Here is a 26,842-nt window from a genome sequence, read left to right as displayed (position 1 = left end):
GGCAAACTTTCAGCTTCCACGGTGTCATTGAGGGTCACAATAGCATAACCCGCCCTCCTTTGCCCATCTATCACCATGCTGCTACCATCAGTGTACCACTCATAATCTGCATTTGGGAGGGGCACATCCTTCAAGTCCGGGCGGCTAGAATATTGGGCATGTATGATCTCCAAACAGTCATGTTACTGTTTCTCAGTTTCTGGTAAGAGGGTGGCAGGGTTAAGGGATGGACAAGGCTGCAGCGTGACCTCGGGGTTCTCTAAGAGCTTTGCTTGGTATCTTTGCCTGTGGCTCCTGTCACAGTGAGGGAGTCTGCTACTGGCAACTGAAGGGTTGATTTACAGCCATTCGTGCCGCTCCAGAGTCCACTAAAAAATCTATTTCTTCATTTCCCACCCTCATTTTTACTCAGGGTTCCGGGGGTAGGATGATCCGTCTCCCCTGACACCCGTATTCCTATTCTTCTATCACCATCATAGAGGTACCCCCCCTTTCCTTCTTGTTTGGGCACTCATTCTTTCAGTGTCCCTCTTGCCGACACAGGGCACACTGATTGCACCCCAGTTGTCTCTCCTGCGGGCCTGCACGTCCGCGTCCATGGCCCCTTCCTTCTCGTTCACTTCCCTTCGTGCCTGCCTGCACCGCCGCTACCATCAATTTCACTTGCTTCTTCTCCTTCTCCACTTCTCTTAAACTATACACTCGATTTGCTGCTTCTAAAATCTGTGCCATGGTCATACCCATTAAATCCTCCTTTTTCTGTAGCTTTCTCTTAATGTCAGGGGCTGCCCTGCTTGTAAATGCTCCTTTAATAATTGCCTCAGTTTGCGGATCATTAGGATCTGCATTGGTATACTGTCGGATCGTGTCTCGAATGCGCTGTAAAAAGGCTCCAGGGCTTTCCTTTGGATCCTGCACTACCTCATATGGTTTAGTCCAATTATTCTGTCTGACAGCTGCGTAACTGAGTCCATACAGTAGCAGCTCCTTATAGGAGGTGAGGTGGGTCATAGCCTGATTGTCATTTGGGTCCCACCTAGGATCCTTTATGGGAACCTGATCATCTGGGGTCGGGATATTGTTACAGTCCTGGTCATATCGCCTTTTTGCTTTTCCCCTTGCTTTAGCTATGACCTGTTTTTGTTCAACCTCAGTCAATAATGTTCGCAGAAGGACATTACAATCATCCCAGTCCGGCTTGTAGCTGCTAAGACATCCCTCAAAAACCAATACAAACTTGCTTGGGTTGATAGAAAATTCTCCAGCCTGTGCTTTGAAAGTGGCCAGGTCCATAGGATTAAAAGGTGCATGAGTATAGACCTGCATGGTAAGAGCTTGTCCTTTCTATTGCATTACGGGCGATTTTAGTCTTGGTAAGTAATGGGTATAGTCCAGCAGATGGAGCTCGAACCTCACTATGAGCTTCACTAGGAATCTTACTCTGAGCCTCACTCTGTGTGGGTGTAGGGGCCAAAGGAGACACAGGATCTGCCATTACATTTGGGGTGGGGGTCCAGGGACTGACATTAATTGCTACCGGGCCAATCGGGGTTAAATTACAGAGTTGTAAAATACCAGTACGAGACCACAAGGTCATAAACAAGTAAGCATAAGAATGCTCATTCCACTTCCCCGTTCACTGACAGAACAGGAGTAACTGGAGGATTATATTATGATTTAGTGATCCTCCGGGAGGCCACTGTTCCTGGTCCTCTAATTGGTACTGAGGCCAGTCAACCGTACAAAATCACTTCAATTTACCCTTAGTCATTGGATCTGATCCAAATACCTTCCAATTTACTAAAATACACTCTAGGGGTGTGCACTGTACCCTACCTCCTGTGCTCTGTTCCTGTCCCATACCTACAGGGTAACTCTGGGCGTCCCCAAGTTCAAACAGAGAGTACAATCCGGATTTCACAAAGTTCCTACCTTATCTGAAGGACCGGTTCCTCCCACCGTCACCCTCGGTACTTCTCCACTGTGTGAGTGCATTGCACCGTCGTGCCCTCTGGGGTCGATCAAACTGCGTCTCCTCCGAGGCCCCTGATGAACTCACCGGTGCACGCTGGGCGTCGGTTGTCGCTGCAATCCTCGACAGCCGGAAGGGATCCGGGCAAGGCTAAATTGCAGCCTCACGCCCACCCAGGGACGCCAAAAGCTGTTGCCGGCACCCAGTGCCCACAGGCAAAACAACAGCAGGGGTTCGTTGCCCGGTGTGCGCCATCCAATAAACACAATGGAGTGGAGAAGCAGAAAAGTTTATTTGGAATTCCAAAGAAAGGTACAGGGAGAGAAATCTCAAATCCTGCACACCAGAGCAGGTCATTACACACACTTTTATATTCCTTAATGCTACTGCACTACACATCAGCCAGTCAAAGCTTTGCACAAATACTCTGCCTTCCTTATATGGGTTACAACAATGTTTATTTCCTGCAACCTCTAACAAGCATTCCTAGCAACTTAAACAACCAGCACATCCTGTCTGGCCTTGTAGCTGTCTCTCCGGTTATCTTTAACTTGGCGTCAGCAAACCTTACACTATGAGGCATTATCTACAACAGCAACATTGTTTTAAGAGCAAAAGAGGTTACTCAAACCAGCCAGGCCTGAGTTCTATTAAGGGGGGTTGACAAGAAGGCCTTAGGCCTTCAGCAGGGAGACTTCCTCGACCCTTATGGCCTTCCATCCCCTCGACTTAACTAGTGGCCATGCCCTGGGGTCTCCAACACTTGGGTGGCTCTTTAGGCAACATTGGCTTGAATGGTGGAATGGGACAATACTTCCAGCGATGACGAAAGCCAGAAAGTGCTCACAGGGGCTCACAGCCTGCTTGCTTAGCACTGACCTGGGAGGGGTCTAGTTAGCTCCAAGCTGGTTTGTCCCAGCCCTGCTATGTGTGACAGAAACTGCATTAGGGATAGTTAACCGGACAGGCAGCACCAGGGGCAGCTTTAGTGGGGGTTCATGGGTTCAACAGCACCCACTGAGATCAAGGGTGCTGATCAGGGGTGCAAAAACACCCAGAGTAGCAGAGGGAGGGAGGGCGAGGACCTGCATTTGCTCCATTGCTGAGAAGTCATGCATGGCACCATGGCTTGGACCCTGTGTCACGGTGGCACTGTTCCCGGCCACATTGCTGCATGATGTTGTGTGATGCTACAGAGGCCCGAAGAGTCAAATCTGCCAGAGGGAGCACCGGGGCAATACCCCTACATGTCCCGGTTTCCAGGCAGCAGGAACGCAGGGGCAGGGTGTTAGGCTTATGGTGAGAGCTATCCCACCTCCGCACAGCCAGGTCTGGATGCTGAATGGAGTCGTCTCCCACACTGCATCCCAGGCGGGGTCTCTCTTGCTGCTGGACGGACCCTAAGTCAGCTGCATAGAGCAGGTCCTGAGGGTGAGCCAGGGCCCCTCACTGACCTACTCCCTACCAGCCCCAGAGCATTCATTGTACCATGCTCTTGGTATTTTTTTGTTTTGTTTTGTTTCGTACCGGAATTACACCAGAGTTACGTTGCACCCATTGAATTTGCAGCCTACATCCACCAACAGACAGCACAGTCTACTGGCCAGAGCAGGGCTGGAAGGTAGGCCCTTGTGGGATCTAATCCTGGCTCTGCAAATTTCACGGCCTCAGTTTCCTTATCTGTAAGACAGGGACAGCGATACCCGCCTCTCCAGAATTTGGATGAGTTTGCAGAGCACTTTGGACATGCTACTTAAGCATTAAGTGACAATTTTTTGCTGGCTGAGAGTTAGGGCCCACAGTTAGCTCAAGCTGTGAATGAAGAGAAAGGAGATTAATTTTCTAAACCCAAACATTACCACCAACATTCACGCTAGTGCTGGCAGGGAGCAGCTAGTGCGGACTCTACTCTCTGGCTTCTTTGGATGCTCCCCCACTGTGGGAGACATGCAGACAAAGTTTTGAATGAAAAAGCAAAGGTCCAGTCAGGAAGCTGCTCCCTCACTGAAGAGAAACCCTGGTCATCACTTGCTGGTCATCACATCATTTGCTCCAACCCCTCAGACAGAGACAAACACCTACAAGATCTCTATCAAGCTTTCTTACAACTACAGTACCCACCTGCGGAAGTGAAGAAACAGATTGATAGAACCAGAAGAGTTCCCAGAAGTCACCTACTACAGGACAGGCCTAATAAAGAAAATAACAGAACGCCACTAGCCGTCACCTTCAGCCCCCAACTAAAACCCCTCCAACTCATTATTAAGGATCTACAACCTATCCTGAAGGATGACCCAAAACTCTCACAAATCTTGGGAGACAGACCAGTCCTCGCTTACAGACAGCCCCCCAACCTGAAGCAAATACTCACCAACAACCACATACTACACAACAGAACCACTAGCCCAGGAACCTATCCTTGCAACAAAGCCTGTTGCCAACTGTGCCCACATATCTATTCAGGGGACACCATCACAGGGCCTAATAACATCAGCCACACTATCGGAGGCTCGTTCACCTGCACATCCACCAATGTGATATATGCCATCATGTGCCAAAAATGCCCCTCTGCCATGTACATTGGTCAAACTGGACAGTCTCTACGTAAAAGAATAAATGGACACAAATCAGATGTCAAGAATTATAACATTCATAAACCAGTCGGAAAACACTTCAATCTCTCTGGTCACGCAATCACCGACAAGAAGGTCACTATCTTATAACAAAAAAACTTCAAATCCAGACTCCAGCAAGAAACTGCTCAATTGGAATTCATTTGCAAATTTGATACAATTAACTCGTCACTGGACAAAGTGATGTCCTTCGCATTTGAGGACTTCAATTGCACAGATATAGGTGTGAGGTTTTTTTTGCAGGAGTGGTGGGTGAAATTCTGTGGCCTGCATTGTGCAGGAGGTCAGACTAGATGATCATAATGGTCCCTTCTGACCTAAATATCTATGAATCTATGAAACTTAGGCTTGAATAGAGACTGGGAGTGGCTAAGTCATTATGCAAGGTAGCCTATTTCCCCTTGCTTTTTCCTACCCCCACCCCCCAGACGTTCTGGTTAAACTTGGATTTAAACTTGGAGAGTGGTCAGTTTGGATGAGCTATTGCCAGCAGGAGAGTGAGTTTATGTGTGTGTGTGTGTGTTCCCGGGGGGGGTGAGAAAGCCTGGATCTGTGCTGGAAATGACCCACCTTGATTACCATGCACATTGTAGGGAGAGTGGTCACTTTGGATGAGCTATTACAAGCAGGAGAGTGAGTTTGTGTGTGTATGGGGGTAGGGGGGGTGAGAAAACCTGGATTTGTGCTGGAAATGGCCCAACTTGATGATCACTTTAGATAAGCTATTACCAGCAGGACAGTGGGGTGGGAGGGGGTATTGTTTCATGGTCTCTGTGTGTATATAATGTCTACTGCAGTTTCCACGGTATGCATCCGATGAAGTGAGCTGTGGCTCACGAAAGCTCATGCTCAAATAAATTGGTTAGTCTCTAAGGTGCCACAAGTACTCCTTTTCTTTTTGCAAAGACAGACTAACACGGCTGTTACTCTGAAACCTGGTCATCACTGTGTCAGTCGGGACGCTGGACTGGATCAGAGCACACTGGCTGAGTGTGCTTCTTCCTTCTTCTTCGGTGTCTCTGAGGCAGGCTGGAAATCATTCAGCTTTTGTTTGTCCATCTGGATTTCTACCTTGTTCCTCTTGGCCATGCTCTGATTGATCTCCATGAAGGTTTTGCCCTTGGTTTCGGGGACAATGATGAAGATGTAAATGACGGCGACCAGGCAGATGGCACAGAAGACAAGGAAGCAATAGGCTTCAAGCCCTTTCTGGAGGAATGAAAACCAGAGGGGAAGGAGTCAGGGAACATGTAGAGGATGCCAGTTATGATAAGATGGAGGCTCTACAGGGCCTGTGTCACATAGTTTGGAAATGCAAAACTCTGCAGCAGCTGTAAAAAAGGCAGCAGCATAGACCCTTATTTAATTGTAACCATGTGAAGATAGCCGAGGTGCTGGATTCACAGCCCTAGGGACTAAAGGCCTGTGTTTTGTCACAGAACCGGCACAGCCTGGGATGTGGACCTGATCCTGGTGTCTTGCACGTTGGGTTGTTCATTCACACCCATGCAAGGTGAGTGGTAAACACCCCCAGTTCTAAGGTGGTAGTGGTTTTACGCCCACTTTGCACAGATGTGAAAGAAGATACAAGGCAGGGCAGGTCGGGCACCATCGCAGTACAACCTGCCCACACAGTCATGCCAATGCACGTCCATGCTGAGCTAGAGGGATCGTTTCTCACAGGGAGAAGTTTCATCTCCATGGCCCATTCTGGGCCCAATCCAATGCTCACTGAAGTCAGTGGGAGTCTTTCTGTTGGCTTCAGTAAGCATCAGAATAGGCTGTTAATCCTGTCTGGCTAAGCATTTACATCGTACTTGCCACTTTGATACCTGAGCACCTTAAAATGCTCAAGAAATCTCTCCCCCATTTCTCCTGAGACTGCCAGCAAGTAGGGGGGAAGAAGTGGGGCTGAGAGTTTTATCTATCCACATTTCATATCCATGCAAAGTGAGTGGAAAATACCCCCAGTTCTGAGGTGGTAGAGGTTGTCAGATATCAATAGCTTGGGTCACTGCTGACTTGGGCTGGCTTTGAACCAGTGACCCAGAGGTGAAAGACTATAAATATCTTTAATTTCCCTTGAAACATCTACTCCCCACCACGGAATCCTCTGGAAGATTTTTGTAAACTTTCAATTCAGCACTAGGCAAGGGCCCGAAAGAGGAGCGAAGATATACTGGGGCCAGATCCTCAGCAGACATTGAAGTCAATAAAGCAATGCTGATTTACATCAGATGAGGTTCTGGCCCTTTATAGTTAATCCTCCACCCATGCATTCTGGGACTAACTGGGGACTTTGAAGTGTTAAGAGTAAAAAAGGGCCAGTGTTCCCCTTTAAGACCATCCCCCCCGGGCAGGAGGGTGCTTCTAACCTCAGGTGACAAACCCCCGTGAGACTCTGGAGATCGCTCCGCACTCACCACCATGTAAAGGAAGACGAGCCCAACCGTAAAGTTGCAGAGCCAATGCACAGATCCACCCACCATGAAGGCCGCAGGCCGGGATGACTGCAGGAACATTTCAGTTATCATCACAGAGGGGATTGGACCTTGAAGAGAAAGAAGAGTCCGAACATTTTAAGAGGCATTTCCCTCTCCCAAATCCTTAGAAGGCGCGGGACTGAATGTACAATAGAAGGCGATGGTTTCTAAGGCACTCGTGGTTACAAGTCCCTGGATAAACTAACTACAGGAAGAGATGGAAAAAGCAGAATGGAATGACTGTAACTAGCCATTGTCGTGGTCCTGAGGCTAGCTGCACCTCTGTCCCCCGCTCGTCTCTGAGCGCACCCCTCAGCTGTCAGGCCTCCTGCCTTTACCTTACCTAGGGCGGAATTCCGCAATTCTCCCACTGCTAGACTGGGCCCTGGATTACAGCCCCCTGCGTATCCACGGAGCCTACCCAGCAGGTGTGACAGAGCTCTGGGAGCCTGTAACCCGTGTTATCCAGTGATCCAACAGCCTTCTTAAACCAAACTGTTTGTCCTCACAGTGGGTACACCGAGGAAGATTAAAAGGATTTTAAAACAAGAAAGAGCCTGCTCTCGTATCTATCTTACCTAAGGACCCCCCCTTCCCCAGAAGGCCTGACTTCTTCCAACACGTCACCATGTGCCTATGTCAATCTCAAACTGGTATCCAGCAACAACCTGCCTCTCCCTTGAGAAAATCCCTATATGCCCAGCCGGGCTGCCACATCGACACTGCTGTTTTCAGCAGTGCTCAAGCATGTCAACACACACAGCAATCGCACCGGAGATCTCTGATGGGGCAAACTGGCTTCCTTGAGGACAGCTGGCTGTCGTAACAGTTGCTGCTGTCTCTGCGAAAGAAACTGACCATTGGGGAAATTCCTGGTTGGGGCAGGAGGGGCAAAGCTCCCTGAATGGCAATCTAAGATAAGAAGCCCACTGCCACCCATAATTGGCAGAGGGGGGCAGTTTCCCCCAGCCCCTCTGTTTGAGAGGACCCCCAAACCTGTGGAATTTGAAGGTGTTTGTGATGTGGCGCATGGGGTGGCTCCAATCTGGTTTGGCCCAGCCGCTGAGGGTGCTGAGCCAGTCCACCGGGTCACAACCCCACTCACTCAGACTTGGCCTGGCCATCTCCCTGTCCCATCAGAGGGGCGGCTGGGACAAACCGGAGTGGCCCTGCAACTTTGCGTGCTAGGCCGGAATGCCTGGAGCGGGGAGCTGGGCCCAGGAGCCGCTGCTGCAAGGTGAGTGTGGGCCAGGCTCATTCTCCAACTCCTGACCCACCTGCAGCCTAAGTTTCAGGGGAGGAGGAGTGGCCTCAGTTTCAGATTTTGCTCCCTCTCCTCCCCTGCCCCGTGCAGCCCTGAATAACCCACTGATTTATCAAATTACATCCGGATCAAAAGAAAACGGGGAAAGGGCTGGGCAATCATTCCCTGGCTGAGAAGCTAGTAACTTGTCAGCAAGTTAAAGAAGTATGGGCTGGATGAATGTACTATAAGGTGGGTAGAAAGTTGGCTAGATTGTCGGGCTCAACGGGTAGTGATCAATGGCTCCATGTCTAGTTGGCAGCCGGTGTCAAGTGGAGTGCCCCAGGGGTCGGTCCTGGGGCCGGTTTTGTTCAATATCTTCATAAATGATCTGGAGGATGGTGTGGATTGCACTCTCAGCAAATTTGTGGATGATACTAAACTGGGAGGAGTGGTAGATACACTGGAGGGCAGGGATAGGATACAGAGGGACCTAGACAAATTGGAGGATTGGGCCAAAAGAAATCTGATGAGGTTCAATAAGGATAAGTGCAGGGTCCTGCACTTAGGACGGAAGAACCCAATGCACAGCTACAGACTAGGGACCGAATGGCTAGGCAGCAGTTCTGCGGAAAAGGACCTAGGGGTGACAGTGGACGAGAAGCTGGATATGAGTCAGCAGTGTGCCCTTGTTGCCAAGAAGGCCAATGGCATTTTGGGATGTATAAGTAGGGGCATAGCGAGCAGATCGAGGGACGTGATCGTTCCCCTCTATTCGACATTGGTGAGGCCTCATCTGGAGTACTGTGTCCAGTTTTGGGCCTCACACTACAAGAAGGATGTGGATAAATTGGAGAGAGTCCAGCAAAGGGCAACAAAAATGATTAGGGGTCTGGAACACATGACTTATGAGGAGAGGCTGAGGGAACTGGGATTGTTTAGTCTGCAGAAGAGAAAAATGAGGGGGGATTTGATAGCTGCTTTCAACTACCTGAGAGGTGGTTCCAGAGAGGATGGTTCTAGACTATTCTCAATGGTAGAAGAGGACAGGACAAGGAGTAATGGTCTCAAGTTGCAGTGGGGGAGGTTTAGGTTGGATATTAGGAAAAACTTTTTCACTATGAGGGTGGTGAAACACTGGAATGCGTTACCTAGGGAGGTGGTAGAATCTCCTTCCTCAGAAGTTTTTAAGGTCAGGCTTGACAAAGCCCTGGCTGGGATGATTTAATTGGGGATTGGTCCTGCTTTGAGCAGGGGGTTGGACTAGATGACCTCCTGAGGTCCCTTCCAACCCTGATATTCTATGATTCTAAGTGTTTACAGCCAAGGCAGAGATAACTTAGACAGAGGGAAGAAAAGATCTTGCAGCTCACTCACAAACACACGGCTGCAGAAACTCGGTCACTCTGCACTGAGAGTCTCCTGTCTGCAGCCGGCATTCCTGAGCCAGTCCCGCTATGCACATAGATGAGGAAAGGGTCGGGGGGATGGCAGTTTCCACTAGCCAGCGAAACCCTTGCAGGAGCTTAAGAGACAGTATACTGCAGTGTTGGGAATTGCTCCGCAGGGCTCCTCCTGTGAACGAATGCAGGGCACCTCTGCTGTAGTGGGGCAGCACATCTGTCAGGAGGTGCAGATCCAGGACAAAGCCTCCACGACTATGCACATGCTGCACCCACCCACTTCATGGCACAGCCAGGTCAGAATTTGGCTCTTAGGGGGCAGCTGCCTTTTGCTCCACGTGGAGCATATAAATGCAAGAAAGCACCATTCAGATTAAACTGGTGTGACTCACCCTCCAAGGAGGGTTTTGCTCCAAAATTTATTGGGCATGTCTCAGACACCAGTAAGACTGTGTCTTTATAGAGCCTCTTGAAAATAGAAGATCACGTCCTTCTCTTACCGATACACTCAGACACCCCTCCTTTAGCTGGCATGAGAAGGGGCCTGCGTGTCTGGGGAAGAAAGCCCTGGTCCCTGGACCATGCGTGCAGCCTAGCTGGTAACAATCAGATCTGTATCGTTACTGCGAAGTCACACGGCCAAGCAGAAACACACCAGCTCATCTCTGCATCAGCCCAAGTTGCTGTTTAAAGTTTATGTCTTTGTTTTACCATCCTGGGCACACTTACTAGCTCCGATAGCATGTCCAATGATATAGGCGATGACGCAGGCTATGCTGAGGTACTGCATCCAGGAGACAGTGGCCTGTGGGGAATTCAATCACTGAATTACAGTCAGTTCTCTACTAAAGTGGCCAGCAAAGTCAAGGCGCCGTTTGCAAGCAGACTGTGAGACGCTGTATACCCCAGGGTGTCTGGCTGAGATCGTGAAGGGGATGGGTCAGACAGCGTCACTAACTGGCCTAAGTTTACAGCTTCAGCTGGAACCTCACTTCCTATAAGCAGCCCCAAGGGGCACTACCAGAGATGCACACCGTGGGCAACGGTCAGAAGAACTTAGAGGGAGGGAGGGAGAAGCAACCAAATTCAGCTCTGAGTGCACTCACTGCTAACCCAACCATGTAATTAATGGAAGTCCTGCTCTTTCCCAGCAGGGTTGCTGCTTCCCACTGTGGTTTGTGCTGGGAGGCCTTGCGTATTCTCCCGGTTAGCTCTGGAAAGAGTGACCCTGCCCACATCCCCTAGAGGGTCCACAGACAGACAGAGACTATCACCTAAGCCATCCGCGTACGTACCTGGAGGTTGAGGGCCATTGTTAATATAGCACAGGATATACAGCAGATCCCAAAGCCAGCGAGAAGCAGAAGTCTCCTCCCCAGGGACTCAATGATGAAAACCTGAGGGACACAACACAAGAGGGTGAGAAAGGGGGCACCAAGGGAACCCAGCATTCTTTGTCCTGAGAGGAGAAAGTGGGCAGGGGGCTGTCAGCTGTTAGGGGCAGGGTGTTCTGAGGAACCTAGCGCTTTGCAGTTCTGCAGGGAAGAGTCCACTAGAATTTAAGGACAAGGAAGCCAACAGGGTTCTATATAAGTGTCCTAGGGTTCTCCAGGAATTACTCTAAAAGCCTCTAGAATTTAATAGAGAACAAGATCCCCTTGCTATAGGGTTTTTTATAAAAGCCTGTGGGAAGTCAACAGCAGGGGGATAATTGTCCAGCAAATTCTAGAGGATGGGTCCAAAAAAAGAATCACAACAAAAACAAAACAAAACACCAACACCAAACAAACATATAGAGAAGTTTATATTTTGTACATTCCAAGGGGCTGTTCCATTAGGGAAAGTTCAGTATTACCAGTAACGTGTGGATTGGAAATAAAATAGAAACCGTGAAAGCTGGGGGAACCCCCTCTGCAGATGCTTAGCACACTTGTAGGGCAGTCAGCAGTCCCTACCATGACTGCCTAATCCAGGCCAGGATTTAGGGAGACCCTGTGCACTGACACTGGACAGACCAAGCTGTGCTAGTCAGTCCGAGGCAGACAGAACCACAAGATGCGCTGGGGTCCAGCAGCCTCAAGAAGGATTCCAGCCAAGTCCTGTCTCTTCTCTCCCATGAGGGGCACTGCAGCATTTATACTGTGCTCTTCATCCACAGATGTCAAAGCACTTCACAAGGGTGGATAAGCATCATTACCAGTGTTTCACAGATAGGGAAAACTGAGGCACAGAGCAGTCAAATGATTTGCTCAAAGTCACACAGTGAGCCTCTTGCAGACCTGAGAATAGAACCGCAGGTCTCCTGGTACCAGGCCCTATTCATTGCACCAGTTAAAAAAGACACCTTTCTTTTCTCATGGCTGCCTATGCATTCTCAGAGCCCAATCACCTGTCTGAGTTGAAGAATTTTTTCTCCACCCTAGCATCAGGGGTGTCACTAGCAATCAGTGATTCATAGACACATGGGCAGGCCTGTTGCCTCCAAGGCCATGGAACCATATCCACAATCTCCCAGGGCAGAGATGCCATTATACCCATCCGTTACAGTAACACAGCAGCTGCAAGGACAGAGAGTGCACTAGCATGAGCAGCAAGAAAAGACCTGGTGAGGAAGCTAAGTAGATCCTGCCATTTCCCCAAAGAAAGTTGAAATGGCATGCATTGGTGTAACCCAGCATATGCCCACTATTACATGGCATGAGTTTAAGGAAACAATTTGCCTCTCTGTTTAGTATGACTTGAGCACTAGGGGACTTTTCCTCTAAATGTGGGAAGGGGCAGTTGTGTTAATGGTAATGGTATAAAGGGGCCAGAGAGGTGGGCCATGGGGGGATTAAAAGTGGGCAGTGGGGGAATTAGAACCTGTAGGGCAGTGGGAGAAACTTACCGCTACACAAGTCATGAACACATTGACTGCACCTATCCCCACGGTGACATACTGCACGTCGTTTTTATTCACACCTGCAGACTCAAAGATTTTGTCTGTATAGTAGAATATCTGCAATCAAACCATACCTGCGGTTATACTTAGCCATTCATAGATGGGGGGAAGGGGAGGCTCTGACTTGGGCAACTCCAGGCTGTAAAAGCAGCCAAACGCAAATCCAAGATCTGAACTCTCTCAAACTTTGGAGACAGCCACATCTGGCTCCAGCTGTTGTGTCTGGTTTCTTTCTCCATAAACTTCCAAACCTGAGACCCCTGGGCAGAACCCTCCTAAACAGTCAGATGCTGATCCAGACTTCGTGGCATGGGACCAATCTCATATCCCAAGGTCTAGACTGGGGTTTTGTGCCCATCTGGAATGGGTTCTCGTATCTGTGTCAACACTGCGGTGCCACTCTTGCCTAAGAACTCAGGTCCTCTCCTAGTCCACCCGACGATCTTCCCGGGTGTTCTCTCACCTACCGCATTAACTCCAGAAAGCTGCTGGCCCATCATCATGACAATGATGGAGATGAGCTGCCACCGCAGGGCCTGGAAGGTGCAGAGGTTGAACACGGACAGACGACCTTCCAACTTTTCTGACTGGTCTTCCTGACGCATCTCTTCGATCTCATCATCCACGTCATCCCAGCCTCTCAGCCTCTTCAGAGCTGGATGGGAGGAGGGAAGGGGAAGTTGGATTTCCATGTAATCTCAGCTCGGGGGAGGAGGCTGGAGTTACAGAAACTAGAGGGGGAACTGAGATACCCCAGGAGCAGGAGGGCAGTCTTGGCCACTTCTGCACTGTGGGAAACATAAAGCAACCAGCAACAGCCATAGGACTGGAGGGGGGACCAGAGGGCCACGGGGTCCTTCGTCCATATGAGCCAACAAAGGAACAATGAGAAGGGGACCAGAGTTCCCCTCAGGAAAAAGCACTTCTATCCTGCACTTGATTATGAGGCCCAGGTTTCTAACGAGAGTTCTGAGAGCTCCAACCCATCTTCTTGCCATCAGAGTTAAGTAGTTTGTGTTCTTGTGGTGAGAGCAAGGAACTGAGGGGAGCCGGAACTCCTGACTCTGCCACTGACCATTTTTCTTACTCTCGGCAAATCCGTTATCCTCTCTCTGTTCCCATTTCAGCCCTATCGCGTAAAACTGGAGTTATATGTACTTGCTGTACAGGGAAGCATAAATGACCTACTGTTTGCCAGGTATAAAAGGGTCGCACCAGGAGCTTAATTCAGCCTGACCTGACTTTTGGTTCAGGATGTTTCCCCATAGCATATTCCCATATATCAGGGAATCATAGAAGTGAAGGACTGGCAGGGACCTCGAGAGATCTTCTAGTCCAGTCCCCTGCACTCAGGGCAGGACTAAGTATTATCTAGACCATACCTGACAGGTGTTTGTCTAATCTGCTCTTAAAAATCCCCAGTGACGGAGATTCCACAACCTCCCTGGGCAATTTATTCCAGTGCTTAACTACCCTGACTGTTAGGAAGTTTTTCCTAACGTCCAATCTAAACTTCCATTGCTGCAATTTAAGCCCATTACTTCTTACCCTATCCTCAGAGGTTAACGAGAACAATTTTTTTCCTTCCTCCTTGAAACAACCCTTCATGTACTTGTCAACTGGTATCATGTCTCCCCACAGTCTTCTCTTCTCCAGACTAAATAAACCAAAATTTTTTCAATCTTCCCTCATAGGCCATGTTTTCTAGACCTTTAATCATTTTTGTTTTTCTTCTCTGGACTTTTTCCAATTTGTCCACCTCTTTCCTGAAATGTGGCACCCAGAACTGGATGCAATTTTCCAGCTGAGGCCTTATCAGCATGGAGTAGAGCGGAAGAATTGCTTCTCGTGTCTTGCTTATAATGCTACTGCTAATTCATCCCAGAATGATGTTTGTTTTTTTTGCTACAGTGTTACACTGTTGACTCATATTTAGCTTGTGATCCACCATGACCCCCAGATCCCTTTCCCCCATACTCCTTTCCAGGCAGACATTTCCCATTTTGTATGTGTGCAATTGACTGTTCCTTCCTAAGTGGAGTATTTTGTATTTGTCCTTATTGAATTTCATCCTTTTTACTTCAGAGCATTTCTCCAGTTTGTCCAGATCATTGTGAATTTTAATCCAAAGCTCTTGCAGCCCCTCCCAGCTTGGTATCATCCACAAACACTATAAAAGCGTCCTCTCTCTGTCATTATCTAAATCATTGATGAAGATATGGAACAGAACCACCTGACCCATTGCTGTGGGACCCACTCATTATGCCCTTCCAGTTTGACTGTAAACCACTAAGAACTACTCTCTGGGAATGGTTTTCCAACCAGTTCTGCACCCACCTTATAGTAGCTCCACCTAAGTTGCATTTCCCTAGTTTGTTTATGAATGGAGACCTAGTTTCGAATCCATGCCCCTGGTCCTTCTCCTACTTCTCTTGCTAGCAGTGCTAAGCAGCCGTGGCTGTACCTTGCCTGGCTTGTTCTTCATTGCCCTTCTGTATCAGTAGGTACCTGGGACTCTCAGGAAAGAAGGGCAACAGGAAGAGTTCCACAACTGCAGGGATCCCAGTTAGCCCTAATAATACTGGCCAGCCTGCAACAGACAAACAGATAACAAGGTGCCCAGTGAGAGAGCTCATCCACTGAGGCGCAGTCAGAGACCCTCCTCCTCAGACTGTGGCTTTACCTTCACGGGTTCCAAGGATGTTAGTAAGACCAAGGATCTGAGCTACAAGGATGCCAATGGTGATGAAGAGCTGGGGCATCACCCCGACCGCACCTCTCAGGTTTTTGGGGGACATCTCTCCCAGGTACATGGGAACAACATTGGAGGACAGGCCTAGGTGAAGAGAGAGAGAGATTAGTCCTGCTCTAGGATGTGAGCGGTTGCTGTAACACATGGACGTTCAGGGGCTTGACCAAGGTATTTTTTCTGATGACAACAGCTGACCTCCTTGTGACAAGGGGCTGGATGGCACTGGAGCCTGGAGCTTGCTTTCCGCTGCTATATCCCAGGTTCACAGCTAGCCGAGGCTGGCAGTGGCTGAAAGCTTATTGCCACCGGATGACCACTTTGGCCTGTGTGAAGGGAGCCAAGGACATTCTTCTCCCTCCGTCTGAGCTTAGAATAAAAGAGTAGGTGGCATCACCTCCATTCCTAGTCTGAAGGTGTCCATGGTACAAAGTCCATCACCTCAGCTGGCATCTTTATTGGTCAGCCTCAGTAGAAAGGCCAAAGGTCGAATGGGACCATTCTAGCAATGAGCTCGAATTTCCCTCTTGCCCCGGCAGCTGGTATTCCAAGGCAGGGACACTTGCACTGTTGCTTCCCACACTGTATCCATTCCGTGGATAGACAAGGCGGTCGCTCTCCAGGGCCAACCCCTGCCCATGGCACCCAATTCACGGACACAGAAATGGGCTGTTTGTCTAAGCTCTGAGGCCCCATCTATACTAGGGCTCGGGCCAAGTTAGGGTACCTGGTTACAGCATGGGTTAGCATCATAGGACTAATCACGTGCCCATAATGGGGTTAGGATTCTGAACTGCCCAAGGTTTCAACCCCATTACAGGGACACAGTTAGGTCTTGTCTACACCACAGCTTTAAGCCTGATTGTAACCAGGTCTCTCCTGACAGGGTTATAGCTAGAAGAGATCCAGCTAAAAATGAAGTATTTAATTAAGCTGAGGAGTTTGGAGCATTTAAAACAAAATGACAGAATGGGCTCAAGCTGAAAAATTTGGGTCCCAAGTTTTGGGGTGACAGTTTTGGTTTGGGCCCCCTCAGCAACTCAATAGCACAGCACTGCCTAAGCCAACCGAAGACCCCAACCACTGCTGACAAAAGGCTCAGGGCTCTGATGCAGCCAATTTCTCGAAGGAAGCATCTTTCTCCCAGCAGGGCAAAAACCGCCAGCAGGGGGCAGCCAAGTGATTCTCAATATGACCTGAGCCATTCAGCCTGCTGCCCCTGCTCTGAACAAACCCAGCTTCTGCTTTGGGCTTTCAAAACGAGTCTAGTGGAAACAGCAGTTTCCTCTTCCACTTCCAGAGGAGCAAGTTGTCACAAGTACTAAGCACCCAAATGAGGCTGTTCATATGGTCTGTAAGAGAGAGAGACCCTTTCCCTCCTTTATAAGCCTCCTGATCAACTAATTGCCCTGAAAAGTTTTGGAGTGAGCCCTCATGGCTTGGGATGTATTTTGTCAGAGGCTGACTGGAGCAGATATTGTTACACAGAGAGCACACGGTTACTGAGAAATGAGTCATCACCAGCAAGGCCGCGGCTGTCATGACATATGGAACCACAGTCTTTCTTAAACAGTATACATTTATTAAAGAAAACAACTACATTTACAGACTTCCATGGAGCTCAAGTTCCAGCCTGGTCTCCTTCGTTTACCGGGAACCACACCCACTCTGCACACAGCACAGACTGAGACAGACATGGAGACACTGCATTGTACTGCAGCAGGTACTGTCCCTACAATATACTCCTCGCAAACCAACCCGCTATGACACACGCTCCAACCTGGCCCAGAAAATCCTACCCCTTTGTCCTACCCCTGCGTACCGCCTTTCACTCACCTGCACATATTCCCACGATGATTCGTGAGAGGATGATCACCTCAAAGGTCTTTGCCACCTTGGAGGTTCCCATGAGAATGGCAGGGACAATGGAGAAGATGTTATTTATCAGCAAAGTGCCCTTTCTACGGAGAGATCGAGAGGGTGACAGTTCTGGCTTATCATCATCATTATTTGTACTGTCGTATTGCCTAAAGGCCCCAACTGAGATGGGGCTCAGGTGCACTAGGTGCTGTACAAACACATAGCCGGACACAACTGCAGCCCCAAAGAGTTTAGAATTTAGATAGGCGTGACAGACAAAGGAAATATTATCCCACTTCGCAGGTAGGGAACTAAGGCACAAAGAGGTTGAGTGTCTTATCCAAGGTTGCTCAGGATGCCTGTGGCAGAACTAGGAACTGAACCCAGTCCAGTACTTCAACCACAAGCTTGTCCTCCCTCTCAACTATCCTCGCTCTCCTCTGGAGGATTTTTCCTGCATTTAACACAGGAAAGCAAGTAGCTGAGACGAGAACAGTGGGGAAGGGCTCACCAGAGACATAAAAAGCTACAATGGGATCTAACCAAAAGTGCCTTAGATAAACTAAGCTGCTTAAAAATTAATAATAAGATAGGGGCTAAGAGTGTAAAGACTATAGGCCTTGGCATAGCAAATGATACATCTGGCTCAGTATCATGTCTGCAGTATGGTCATGTCCAATCCGTCCACAGTGCAGCCAGATGGGTTGTTCTGCAGATGTGGGAGGGTGGATTCGTCTCTGATCCAAGTGGCAAACATTGGTCCGGTGGCATAATGTGGAGGGTGGCTATGGTAGGATACTGAATCAGATGGACTCATGAGAAGACCTTGATTCAAACCACAACAAATGGCTTCTGAATGGACTACAGACCGTCCATCTTATGGTGCCTCTGTCACTCACCTGCCACATTGGTTCACCAGAGGGCCGACCATAAGGGACCCAAAGAAGCCTCCGAGTGGGAACATAGACACCGTGAGAGACCAGAGCAGCATTTGGAAGCTACTCTCCATTGGGATGCCCTTCCTATCAAAGTAGGTTTGATTGTAAAACTCTTGCATGAACTAGAAAAGATACAAAAAACAGACTTAATAGGCTTGGCAGGGGGGAAAATGACAAACACGGTTATTCAGGTTATAAAAGCAGCAGGGGACCAAACAGTGTAAAACTCCATTGAACAATTTCTTGGTGAAAGAGGAAGATTTGTTTTAAGAAAAATACAACAGAAGGTTAAAGAAACCTACAGTAGAGTGGTGGGAGGGGCTACCAGGCCAAGTATGTACCTAGGGTCTCAGATGGGATTGTAGCTGCATGGCTAGCCCCTCCCACTGTTTGTGCTGCTGTGATTAGGCCGTTGTTTTTAGTGTGCAACCTCAGTCAGAGCTAGTGTGGATATGCCTGCGGGAGCTGGAATTACACCTCCCAGGTGCAGCGTAGACACACTTATACGGAGAAAGGGCACAGCCTTAAAGAGACAGGGCACAGGGAAATGTAACCCTGGCATCCCATGATAAGTGCTACCCGGGCAGGATCACAGGGAAGACATGCATAGATAAATAGGAGACCAGCAAACGATCTGGGGGAGATAAAGGTCCCATTCCTCAGTGAGGCTGAACTTGGCTTTAGAAAGCAGGATTTTAGGAAGATCATAAAAGGAGGAAGTGCAATAGTCAAGCCAGGAAGTGGGTATGTTAGCACACAGAGCAGAGGGAGAGTCCACCTGAAGATGAATTTTGGCAGTACACTGGAGGATGGTGACTGGTAGATTTGGAGGAAAAAGGAAGTTGGGGTCACAGATGGATCCAAAATTTCAGTCCTTGGGAACAAAGTCTACTTGTTCATGAAGACAAGGATAGCCATAATACAGTGTTATGGGACAACTAGTTTTGTAGAGAAATGCCAAAAGATGGATGCCAGAAGCCCAGGATGGGATCTTACCCGTGGTCCAGCCCTCTCAGCTTTCCCTGATTAAGGATTTCAGGACTGTGCTTCATTATGTTCTTTCCATCTCTACAGCTGTCCAGTATATGTGCACAGGGAGAATTCCACACTAGCCAGATGGCTTGTGGAGTTAGAATTCATATAGAGTGGGTTATGAGGTTTCGAAAGGAAAGGGCATCAAGATAAATACATTCAGAAAGGAAGAGGGGCAGGAATCAAGTGTTAGCAAGCAAAGCCTAGGATGAAAAGAACAGAGCCAAATTCAGTGGTATCCCGAAGTTATATTTCATGCCTACAGACCACGATCACTGCATGCTAAGAACACACGAGACAGAGAGAGGAAACAGTTAGGGCACTTCTTCTCCCTTGGGGGATTCCTTGGCACCAATGTGATATATGCCATCATGTGCCAGCAATGCCCCCCTGCCATGTACATTGGCCAAACCGGACAGTCTCTAAGTAAAAGAATAAATGGACACAAATCAGACGTCAAGAATTATAACATTCAAAAATCAGTCAGAGAACAGTTCAATCTCTTTGGTCACTTTACAGACCTACAAGTGGCAATATTACAATAAAAAAACTTCAGAAACGAGACTCCAACGAGAGACTGCTGAATTAGAATTAATTTGCAAACTGGACACCATTAAATTAGGCTTGAATAAAGACTGGGAGTGGATGTGTCATTACACAAAGTAAATCTATTTCCCCAGGTTTATTTTTCCCCCCTACTGTTCCTCACACGTTCTTGTCAGCTGCTGGAAATGGCCCATCTTGATTATCACTACAAAAGGTTTTTCTTCTCTCCTGCTGGTAATAGATCACCTTAACTGATCACTCTCTTTACAGTGTGTATGGTAACACCCATTTTTTCATGGTCTGTGTGTATAAAAACATCTTCTGTATTTTCCACAGTATGCATCTGATGAAGTGAGCTGTAGCCCATGAAAGCTCATGCTCAAATAAATTCGTTAGTCTCTAAGGTGCCACGAGTCCTCCTGTTCTTTTTTCTTGGCGCCACAGTAATCCCAAGGCAGAGGGAGTTCAGAAAGCCTAGACTCTGCATATAAATGTGCATGCGTGCACACTCCACTGTTACTAGTCTGCCACTTGTTTGTGGCCCCCATCCCCCGCACTTTCTAGGCTGTTTCCTGCACCCCAACTCAACCTACCACAGCTGGAGCGTTGATCACGGAGACATTGTAACCATACTGGAAAGACGATCCAAAGGTGGACACCAGCGTTACACCTGCGAGCAGAAGTGTCATTTTCTGCAAGAAAGAAGAGCAGTTACATGGGTGGAAATAGCATTGGGGTGTTTCTCTTTGTGTGCGCATATATATAAAAAACTCAGGACATTCGTTAAAGCAAAAGACACTAAAAAAATTGGGCTCCTGGCCTTGTGTTTCTTTTTAGTGTAAAAGGAACGTCTGATAGATTGTTTACACTACAACTCACTTTATTCTGCTTGATTTTTCCCTTATTTGAAGCTTCAATGCAAACACTCTTTCTCTAGAGTATCAATTGGTCGTTGAAGTCAAATAGATGCCAATAGCCAAAATAAAGATCATAAAATTTTGCAGAATGAATAAACATCTCTTCCCCTCGCAGTTGCTCTATTTTCTTTCTCATGGTGGTTCTGCCATCAGCATTTCCGAATCAAGCTGCTTATGGGCCCCATTCCAGCTGCTATTAAACTCATTTGGAACCTTTCCACGGACGTCAAATCGTGCCCTGTAGGAGCCGGGCTTTGCAGTTGCACAGAGGGGAGAAATAACTGGCTTGTGCAGGGCCTGAACATGAACGTTGTTTGTGGGCACAGAGCCCTTGGAGACACCAGCCACTAACAACAGTCCAAAGTATTCCTGGTTGCTCCTGACTTCTCAAGCTGGAGCCAGCTGTGCTGCAAACAGTGCTGCCTTTTAGAGCTCTCTAAATCACTCTGTTGTTTCCTGTGGGCAATCAAATCATATTTCCATTCAGCCATAGGTTGTTTTCTCCAGCTACCATTAGGCTTAATGGCTCAGAGCCTCAGCCCATCTATTCTAGCGCAGAGAACTTGTTCAGCCTCTCTAACTGGAGGATTTCTCCAGAGTAGCCAGTAGTTTGCTTCTCTACAAAAGAAAAAGGACACTAAACTTTCTAAACTACTACATGCCACAAGGGGCCACAGCAATGGTTCCCTCAACCCACCCAGCAATATTGTTAACCTATCCAACTATACTCTCAGCCCAGCAGAAGCAGCTGTCCTATCTCGGGGCCTCTCCTTCTGCCCCTCCACCCCCATGAACATGATACAGTTCTGTGGTGACCTAGAATCCTATTTTCGACGTCTCCGACTCAAGGAATATTTCCAACATACCTCTGAACAACATACTAATCCACAGAGACCTCCCTACCAACACTACAAAGAGAAGGATTCTAAGTGGATTCCTCCTGAAGGTCAAAACAGCAGACTGGACTTCTACATAGAGTGCTTCCGCCGACGTGCACAGGCTGAAATTGTGGAAAAGCAGCATCACTTGCCCCATAACCTCAGCCGTGCGGAACACAATGCTATCCACAGCCTCAGAAACAACTCTGACATCATAATCCAAAAGGCTGACAAAGGAGGTGCTGTTGTCATTATGAATAGGTCGGAATATGAACAAGCGGCTGCTCGGCAGCTCTCCAACACCACTTTCTACAAGCCATTACCCTCTGATCCCACTGAGAGTTACCAAAAGAAACTACAACATTTACTCAAGAAACTCCCTGAAAAAGCACAAGATCAAATCCGCACAGACACACCCCTGGAGCCCCAACCTGGGATATTGTATCTACTACCCAAGATCCATAAACCTGGAAATCCTGGGCGCCCCATCATCTCAGGCATTGGCACCCTGACAGCAGGATTGTCTGGCTATGTAGACTCCCTCCTCAGGCCCTATGCTACCAGCACTCCCAGCTACCTTCAAGACACCGCTGACTTCCTGAGGAAACTACAATCCATCGATGATCTTCCTGATAACACCATCCTGGCCACTATGGATGTAGAAGCCCTCTACACCAACATTCCACACAAAGATGGACTACAAGCCGTCAAGAACACTATCCCTGATAATGTCACGGCTAACCTGGTGGCTGAACTTTGTGACTTTGTCCTTACCCATAACTATTTCACATTTGGGAACAATGTATACCTTCAGATCAGCGGCACTGCTATGGGTACCCGCATGGCCCCACAGTATGCCAACATTTTTATGGCTGACTTAGATCAACGCTTCCTCAGCTCTCGTCCCCTAACGCCCCTACTCTACTTGCGCTATATTGATGACATCTTCATCATCTGGACTCATGGAAAAGAAGCCCTTGAGGAATTCCACCATGATTTCAACAATTTCCATCCCACCATCAACCTCAGCCTGGTCCAGTCCACACAAGAGATCCACTTCCTGGACACTACAGTGCTAATAAATGATGATCACATAAACACCATCCTATACTGGAAACCTACCGACCGCTATTCCTACCTACATGCCTCCAGCTTTCACCCTGACCACACCACATGATCCATCGTCTACAGCCAAGCTCTGCGATACAACTGCATTTGCTCCAACCCCTCAGACAGAGACAAACACCTACAAGATCTCTATCAAGCATTCTTACAACTACAGTAGCCACCTGCGGAAGTGAAGAAACAGATTGATAGAACCAGAAGAGTTCCCAGAAGTCACCTACTACAGGACAGGCCTAACAAAGAAAATAACAGAACGCCACTAGCCGTCACCTTCAGCCCCCAACTAAAACCCCTCCAACGCATTCTTAAGGATCTACAACCTATCCTGAAGGATGACCCAACACTCTCACAAATCTTGGGAGACAGGCCAGTCCTTGCCTACAGACAGCCCCCCAACCTGAAGCAAATACTCACCAGCAACCACATACCACACAACAGAACCACTAGCCCAGGAACCTATCCTTGCAACAAAGTCCGTTGCCAACTGTGCCCACATATCTATTCAGGGACACCATCACAGGGCCTAATAACATCAGCCACACTATCGGAGGCTCATTCACCGGCACATCCACCAATGTGATATATGCCATCATGTGCCAAAAATGCCCCTCTGCCATGTACGTTGGTCAAACTGGACAGTCTCTACGTAAAAGAATAAATGGACACAAATCAGATGTCAAGAATTATAACATTCATAAACCAGTCGGAGAACACTTCAATCTCTCTGGTCACGCAATCACCGACATGAAAGTTGTGATATTACAACAAAAAAACTTCAAATCCAGACTCCAGCAAGAAACTGTTGAATTGGAATTCATTTGCAAATTTGATACAATTAATTTAGGCTTGAATAGAGACTGGGAGTGGCTAAGTCATTATGCAAGGTAACCTATTTCCCCTTGTTTTTTCCTACCCCCCGCCTCCTCAGACGTTCTTGTTAAACCTTGGATTTGTGCTGGAAATGGCCCACCTTGATTATCATACACATTGTAAGGAGCATGGTCACTTTAGATAAGCTGTTACCAGCAGGAGAGTGGGTTTGTGTGTGTGTGGGGGGGTGTGTGTGTGAGAAAACCTGGATTTGTGCTGGAAATGGCCCACCTTGATTATCATACACATTGTAAGGAGAGTGATCACTTTAGATAAGCTATTACCAGCAGGAAAGTGGGTGGGAGGAGGTATTTTTTCATGTTTTGTGTGTATATAAAAAGATCTTCTACACTTTCCACAGTATGCATCCGATGAAGTGAGCTGTAGCTCACAAAAGCTTATGCTCAAATAAATTGGTTAGTCTCTAAGGTGCCACAAGTACTCCTTTTCTTTTTGTGAATACAGACTAACACGGCTGTTACTCTGAAACCTAGTTTCCCTACTGTTCACACTCAGCTTCTTCAGATGTCTCAGCCACGTCCATGCAAAACAGAGATGCCGAGAGGTTGTGTGACTGCCCCAGGTTACGCAGTGAGTCAGTTTCAGAGGTGGGATTAGGAGTTCCTGGCTCCCAGCCCCATGCCACCCCATCTCCAGTATTATAGCAGTGTCTAGAGGCTCCAAATGAGATCAGGGCTCCACTGTGCTTGGTGCTGTACAAATGCACAGTGAGACACAGTCCCTGCCCCTAAACGTTTACTGTCTAAACAGACAAGACAGACAAAGCAAGGGAGGCACAGAGAGGCAAACATGACTTGCCAAGGGCTCACACAGCAGGTCAGTTGCAGAACCTGGAATAGATCCGAGGTCTCCCAATTCCGGCATCCTAACCACTAGACAACACAGCCTCAGACACAAATAGGTCTGTAACCATAATAGCCCACGAGCATCAGTTTTGGGACTGCTAACCAGCTTCCCTTTTCTCTCCTCCACCCCCATTTTCCCCAGTGAAACTTTTCTGCAGCCTTCACCATATCATCCAGAAAGAGCCAGGTAAACTCACCCCCTTCCTGCCCCTGCAGGTGTCAGAGCGCTCCCTCTTCTCCTTTGTCAGCTTCATTTTGGTGTGTGATGCAAAAAACGTTGATTTCAGGCTTTTATAGGCAAAGTGGGGCAGGGGACACCCCAAGAGGAAAGATAATGCATGCTGGCTGCTCTGTGGGTGTGACAGGGAACACCCAATAATACGCTTTATTGCCTAGTACAATCAGTCTGTCCTCTGGACCTTCCTGGGGGCTGCATGGCTCTCGCATATCTCCCGTATGGCTTGGCATTCCCTTCCTCTGTCCAAGGTCCCATCCCCACAAAGGTCAGAATCCCACGTGCCAAGCCCATGCTCAAACTGGATCGCTGCCACACTCCCACTCTGGATGTTTGAAACAGCTCCTTGCTGTCATAGCCGTGGGGAAAGCAGCCGGAAACTCCACTGCAGCATGCTGGCTCTGCCCCGGGGAGAGCAGGTTCACTTCTGCAGATGTAGCCGTAGGATCCATCTCAGCCCTGCGTGGACAGAGCCATTTTCTCGAGTGCTGTAGGTTGTGCTTTAGTTAGAGGCACCACAGTCGAGGAGCCTGAGCCAGGAGCTCCTGGAGTTCGCAGCCTCTGGGGCAGCATGGGCAAGTTCATTTCACCTCGCTGGGCCTCATTTTCTCCATGTGTAAAATCAGGGTACTATCCCACACCCAACAGCCCCTATTGAACCTGTATTATCTGCCAATGATCCAGCCACTGCGGCATGCAACAGTGAGACTGCAGCATCTGGGGGCCACTGCTGGAGGGCTTGGGGGGCCGGGGACGGGGGGAGGCATTTGTTTGAATGACGCTTTTGTAGTATTCGGGAAAACATCAGGCGGTACCTAGCCAGGCAATTAGAGGAGCAGAGTGCTCTGAGCACCCACTAACAACAATGGATGGTGAGGGTGCTCAGCACCTCTGAACTGCGGGTCGTGCACACTGCAAGTCCTGAGTATTGCTCGTTAGTTACAGCCTCGTCCATCTCCCACCCCAGACAAGAGAAAACCCTCCTCTGTGCTGCACAGGGAAATGACGATAGACGCCGCTGTGTATTAACACAGTTGTAGTTGGCAGGGCTCTGAGACTAGCATGAACAAGGGTTACAGAGACTCAGCCGACAAAGATTGGCATAGGGCCTAGAGAGCATCTGTCTGTCCTCACGTAGCCTCTGTCTCGCTCCGGGCCCATTTAAACTACAAAACGTACCCTGTCTGAGCACTGCGCTCGAAGGGTCTGATCCTGTGGCCAGCGGGAGCCTTGCCATTGGCTTCAGTGGGGACAGGCTCAAACCCTAACTATGCGACAGCCTGCTTTTAGTCCTGCCAGAGGGCATGGGACCAAACTGGGTTAGAACCGTCTCATGGCAGCAGGTTGCCTCCCTGTTCTTTACACCGGAATACAGCCCAGTGTGCAGCATGGAGGAGCCGTTTGCAGCTGGCTGCTCGGGGCATTGCTGCAGGTCATGGCATGTTCAGAGCAGCACATTTCACCCATCTCTTAGATTTTTGCTCAGCTGTTTGATCTGCTGCTTTTGCCCCCAAGCATATTAACCCCTTCGGCCCCTAAGTCTTTTACTACCACATGCAAGGTGCATGCACGGGGCTGGGGTGGGGGGTGAATGGCTGAATCATAGAATATCAGGGTTGGAAGGGACCTCAGGAGGTCATCTAGTCCAACCCCCTGCTCAAAGCAGGACCAATCCCCAATTAAATCATCCCAGCCAGGGCTTTGTCAAGCCTGACCTTAAAAACTTCTAAGGAAGGAGATTTCACCACCTCCCTAGGTAACGCATTCCAGTGTTTCAACACCCTCCTACTGAAAAAGTTTTTCCTAATATCCAACCTAAACCTCCCCCACTGCAACTTGAGACCACTACTCCTCGTTCTGTCATCTGCTACCACTGACAACAGTCTTGAGCCATTCTCTTTAGAACTCCCTTTCAGGTAGTTGAAAGCAGCTATCAAATCCCCCCTCATTCTTCTCTTCCGCAGACTAAACATCCCCAGTTCCCTCAGCCTCCCCTCATAACTCATGTGTTCCAGTCCCCTAATCATTTTTGTTGCCCTCCGCTGGACTCTTTCCAATTTTTCCACATCCTTCTTGTAGTGTGGGGCCCAAAACTGGACACAGTACTCCAGACGAGGCCTCACCAGTGTTGAATAGAGGGGAACGATCACG

At 48.5% G+C, this 26,842-nt stretch overlaps 1 protein-coding gene across 1 annotated transcript; it reads right to left on the bottom strand.

The window, feature by feature from the left end:
- Nucleotides 1–1,453: 1,453 nt before the first annotated feature.
- LOC311532877 (solute carrier family 2, facilitated glucose transporter member 5-like) lies at nucleotides 1,454–24,874 on the bottom strand. Its single transcript, XM_084651799.1, has 12 exons — nucleotides 24,654–24,874; nucleotides 20,394–20,492; nucleotides 18,184–18,344; nucleotides 17,261–17,385; nucleotides 15,359–15,511; nucleotides 15,140–15,265; nucleotides 13,143–13,330; nucleotides 12,622–12,732; nucleotides 11,030–11,131; nucleotides 10,464–10,539; nucleotides 7,029–7,156; nucleotides 1,454–5,814 (listed from the first exon to the last, which is right to left on the bottom strand). Exons 1-12 carry the CDS (start codon nucleotides 24,708–24,710, stop codon nucleotides 5,578–5,580), a joined length of 1,563 nt encoding a protein of 520 aa, XP_084507925.1. The 5' UTR covers nucleotides 24,711–24,874; the 3' UTR covers nucleotides 1,454–5,577.
- Nucleotides 24,875–26,842: the final 1,968 nt, after the last annotated feature.

This window comes from Lepidochelys olivacea (assembly GCF_965140295.1).
Source record: "Lepidochelys olivacea isolate rLepOli2 genome assembly, chromosome: 18".
Lineage (NCBI taxonomy): Eukaryota > Metazoa > Chordata > Testudines > Cheloniidae > Lepidochelys > Lepidochelys olivacea.
Note: the sequence above shows the minus strand (reverse complement) of the source record. Positions and strands in the feature narration are given on the sequence as shown.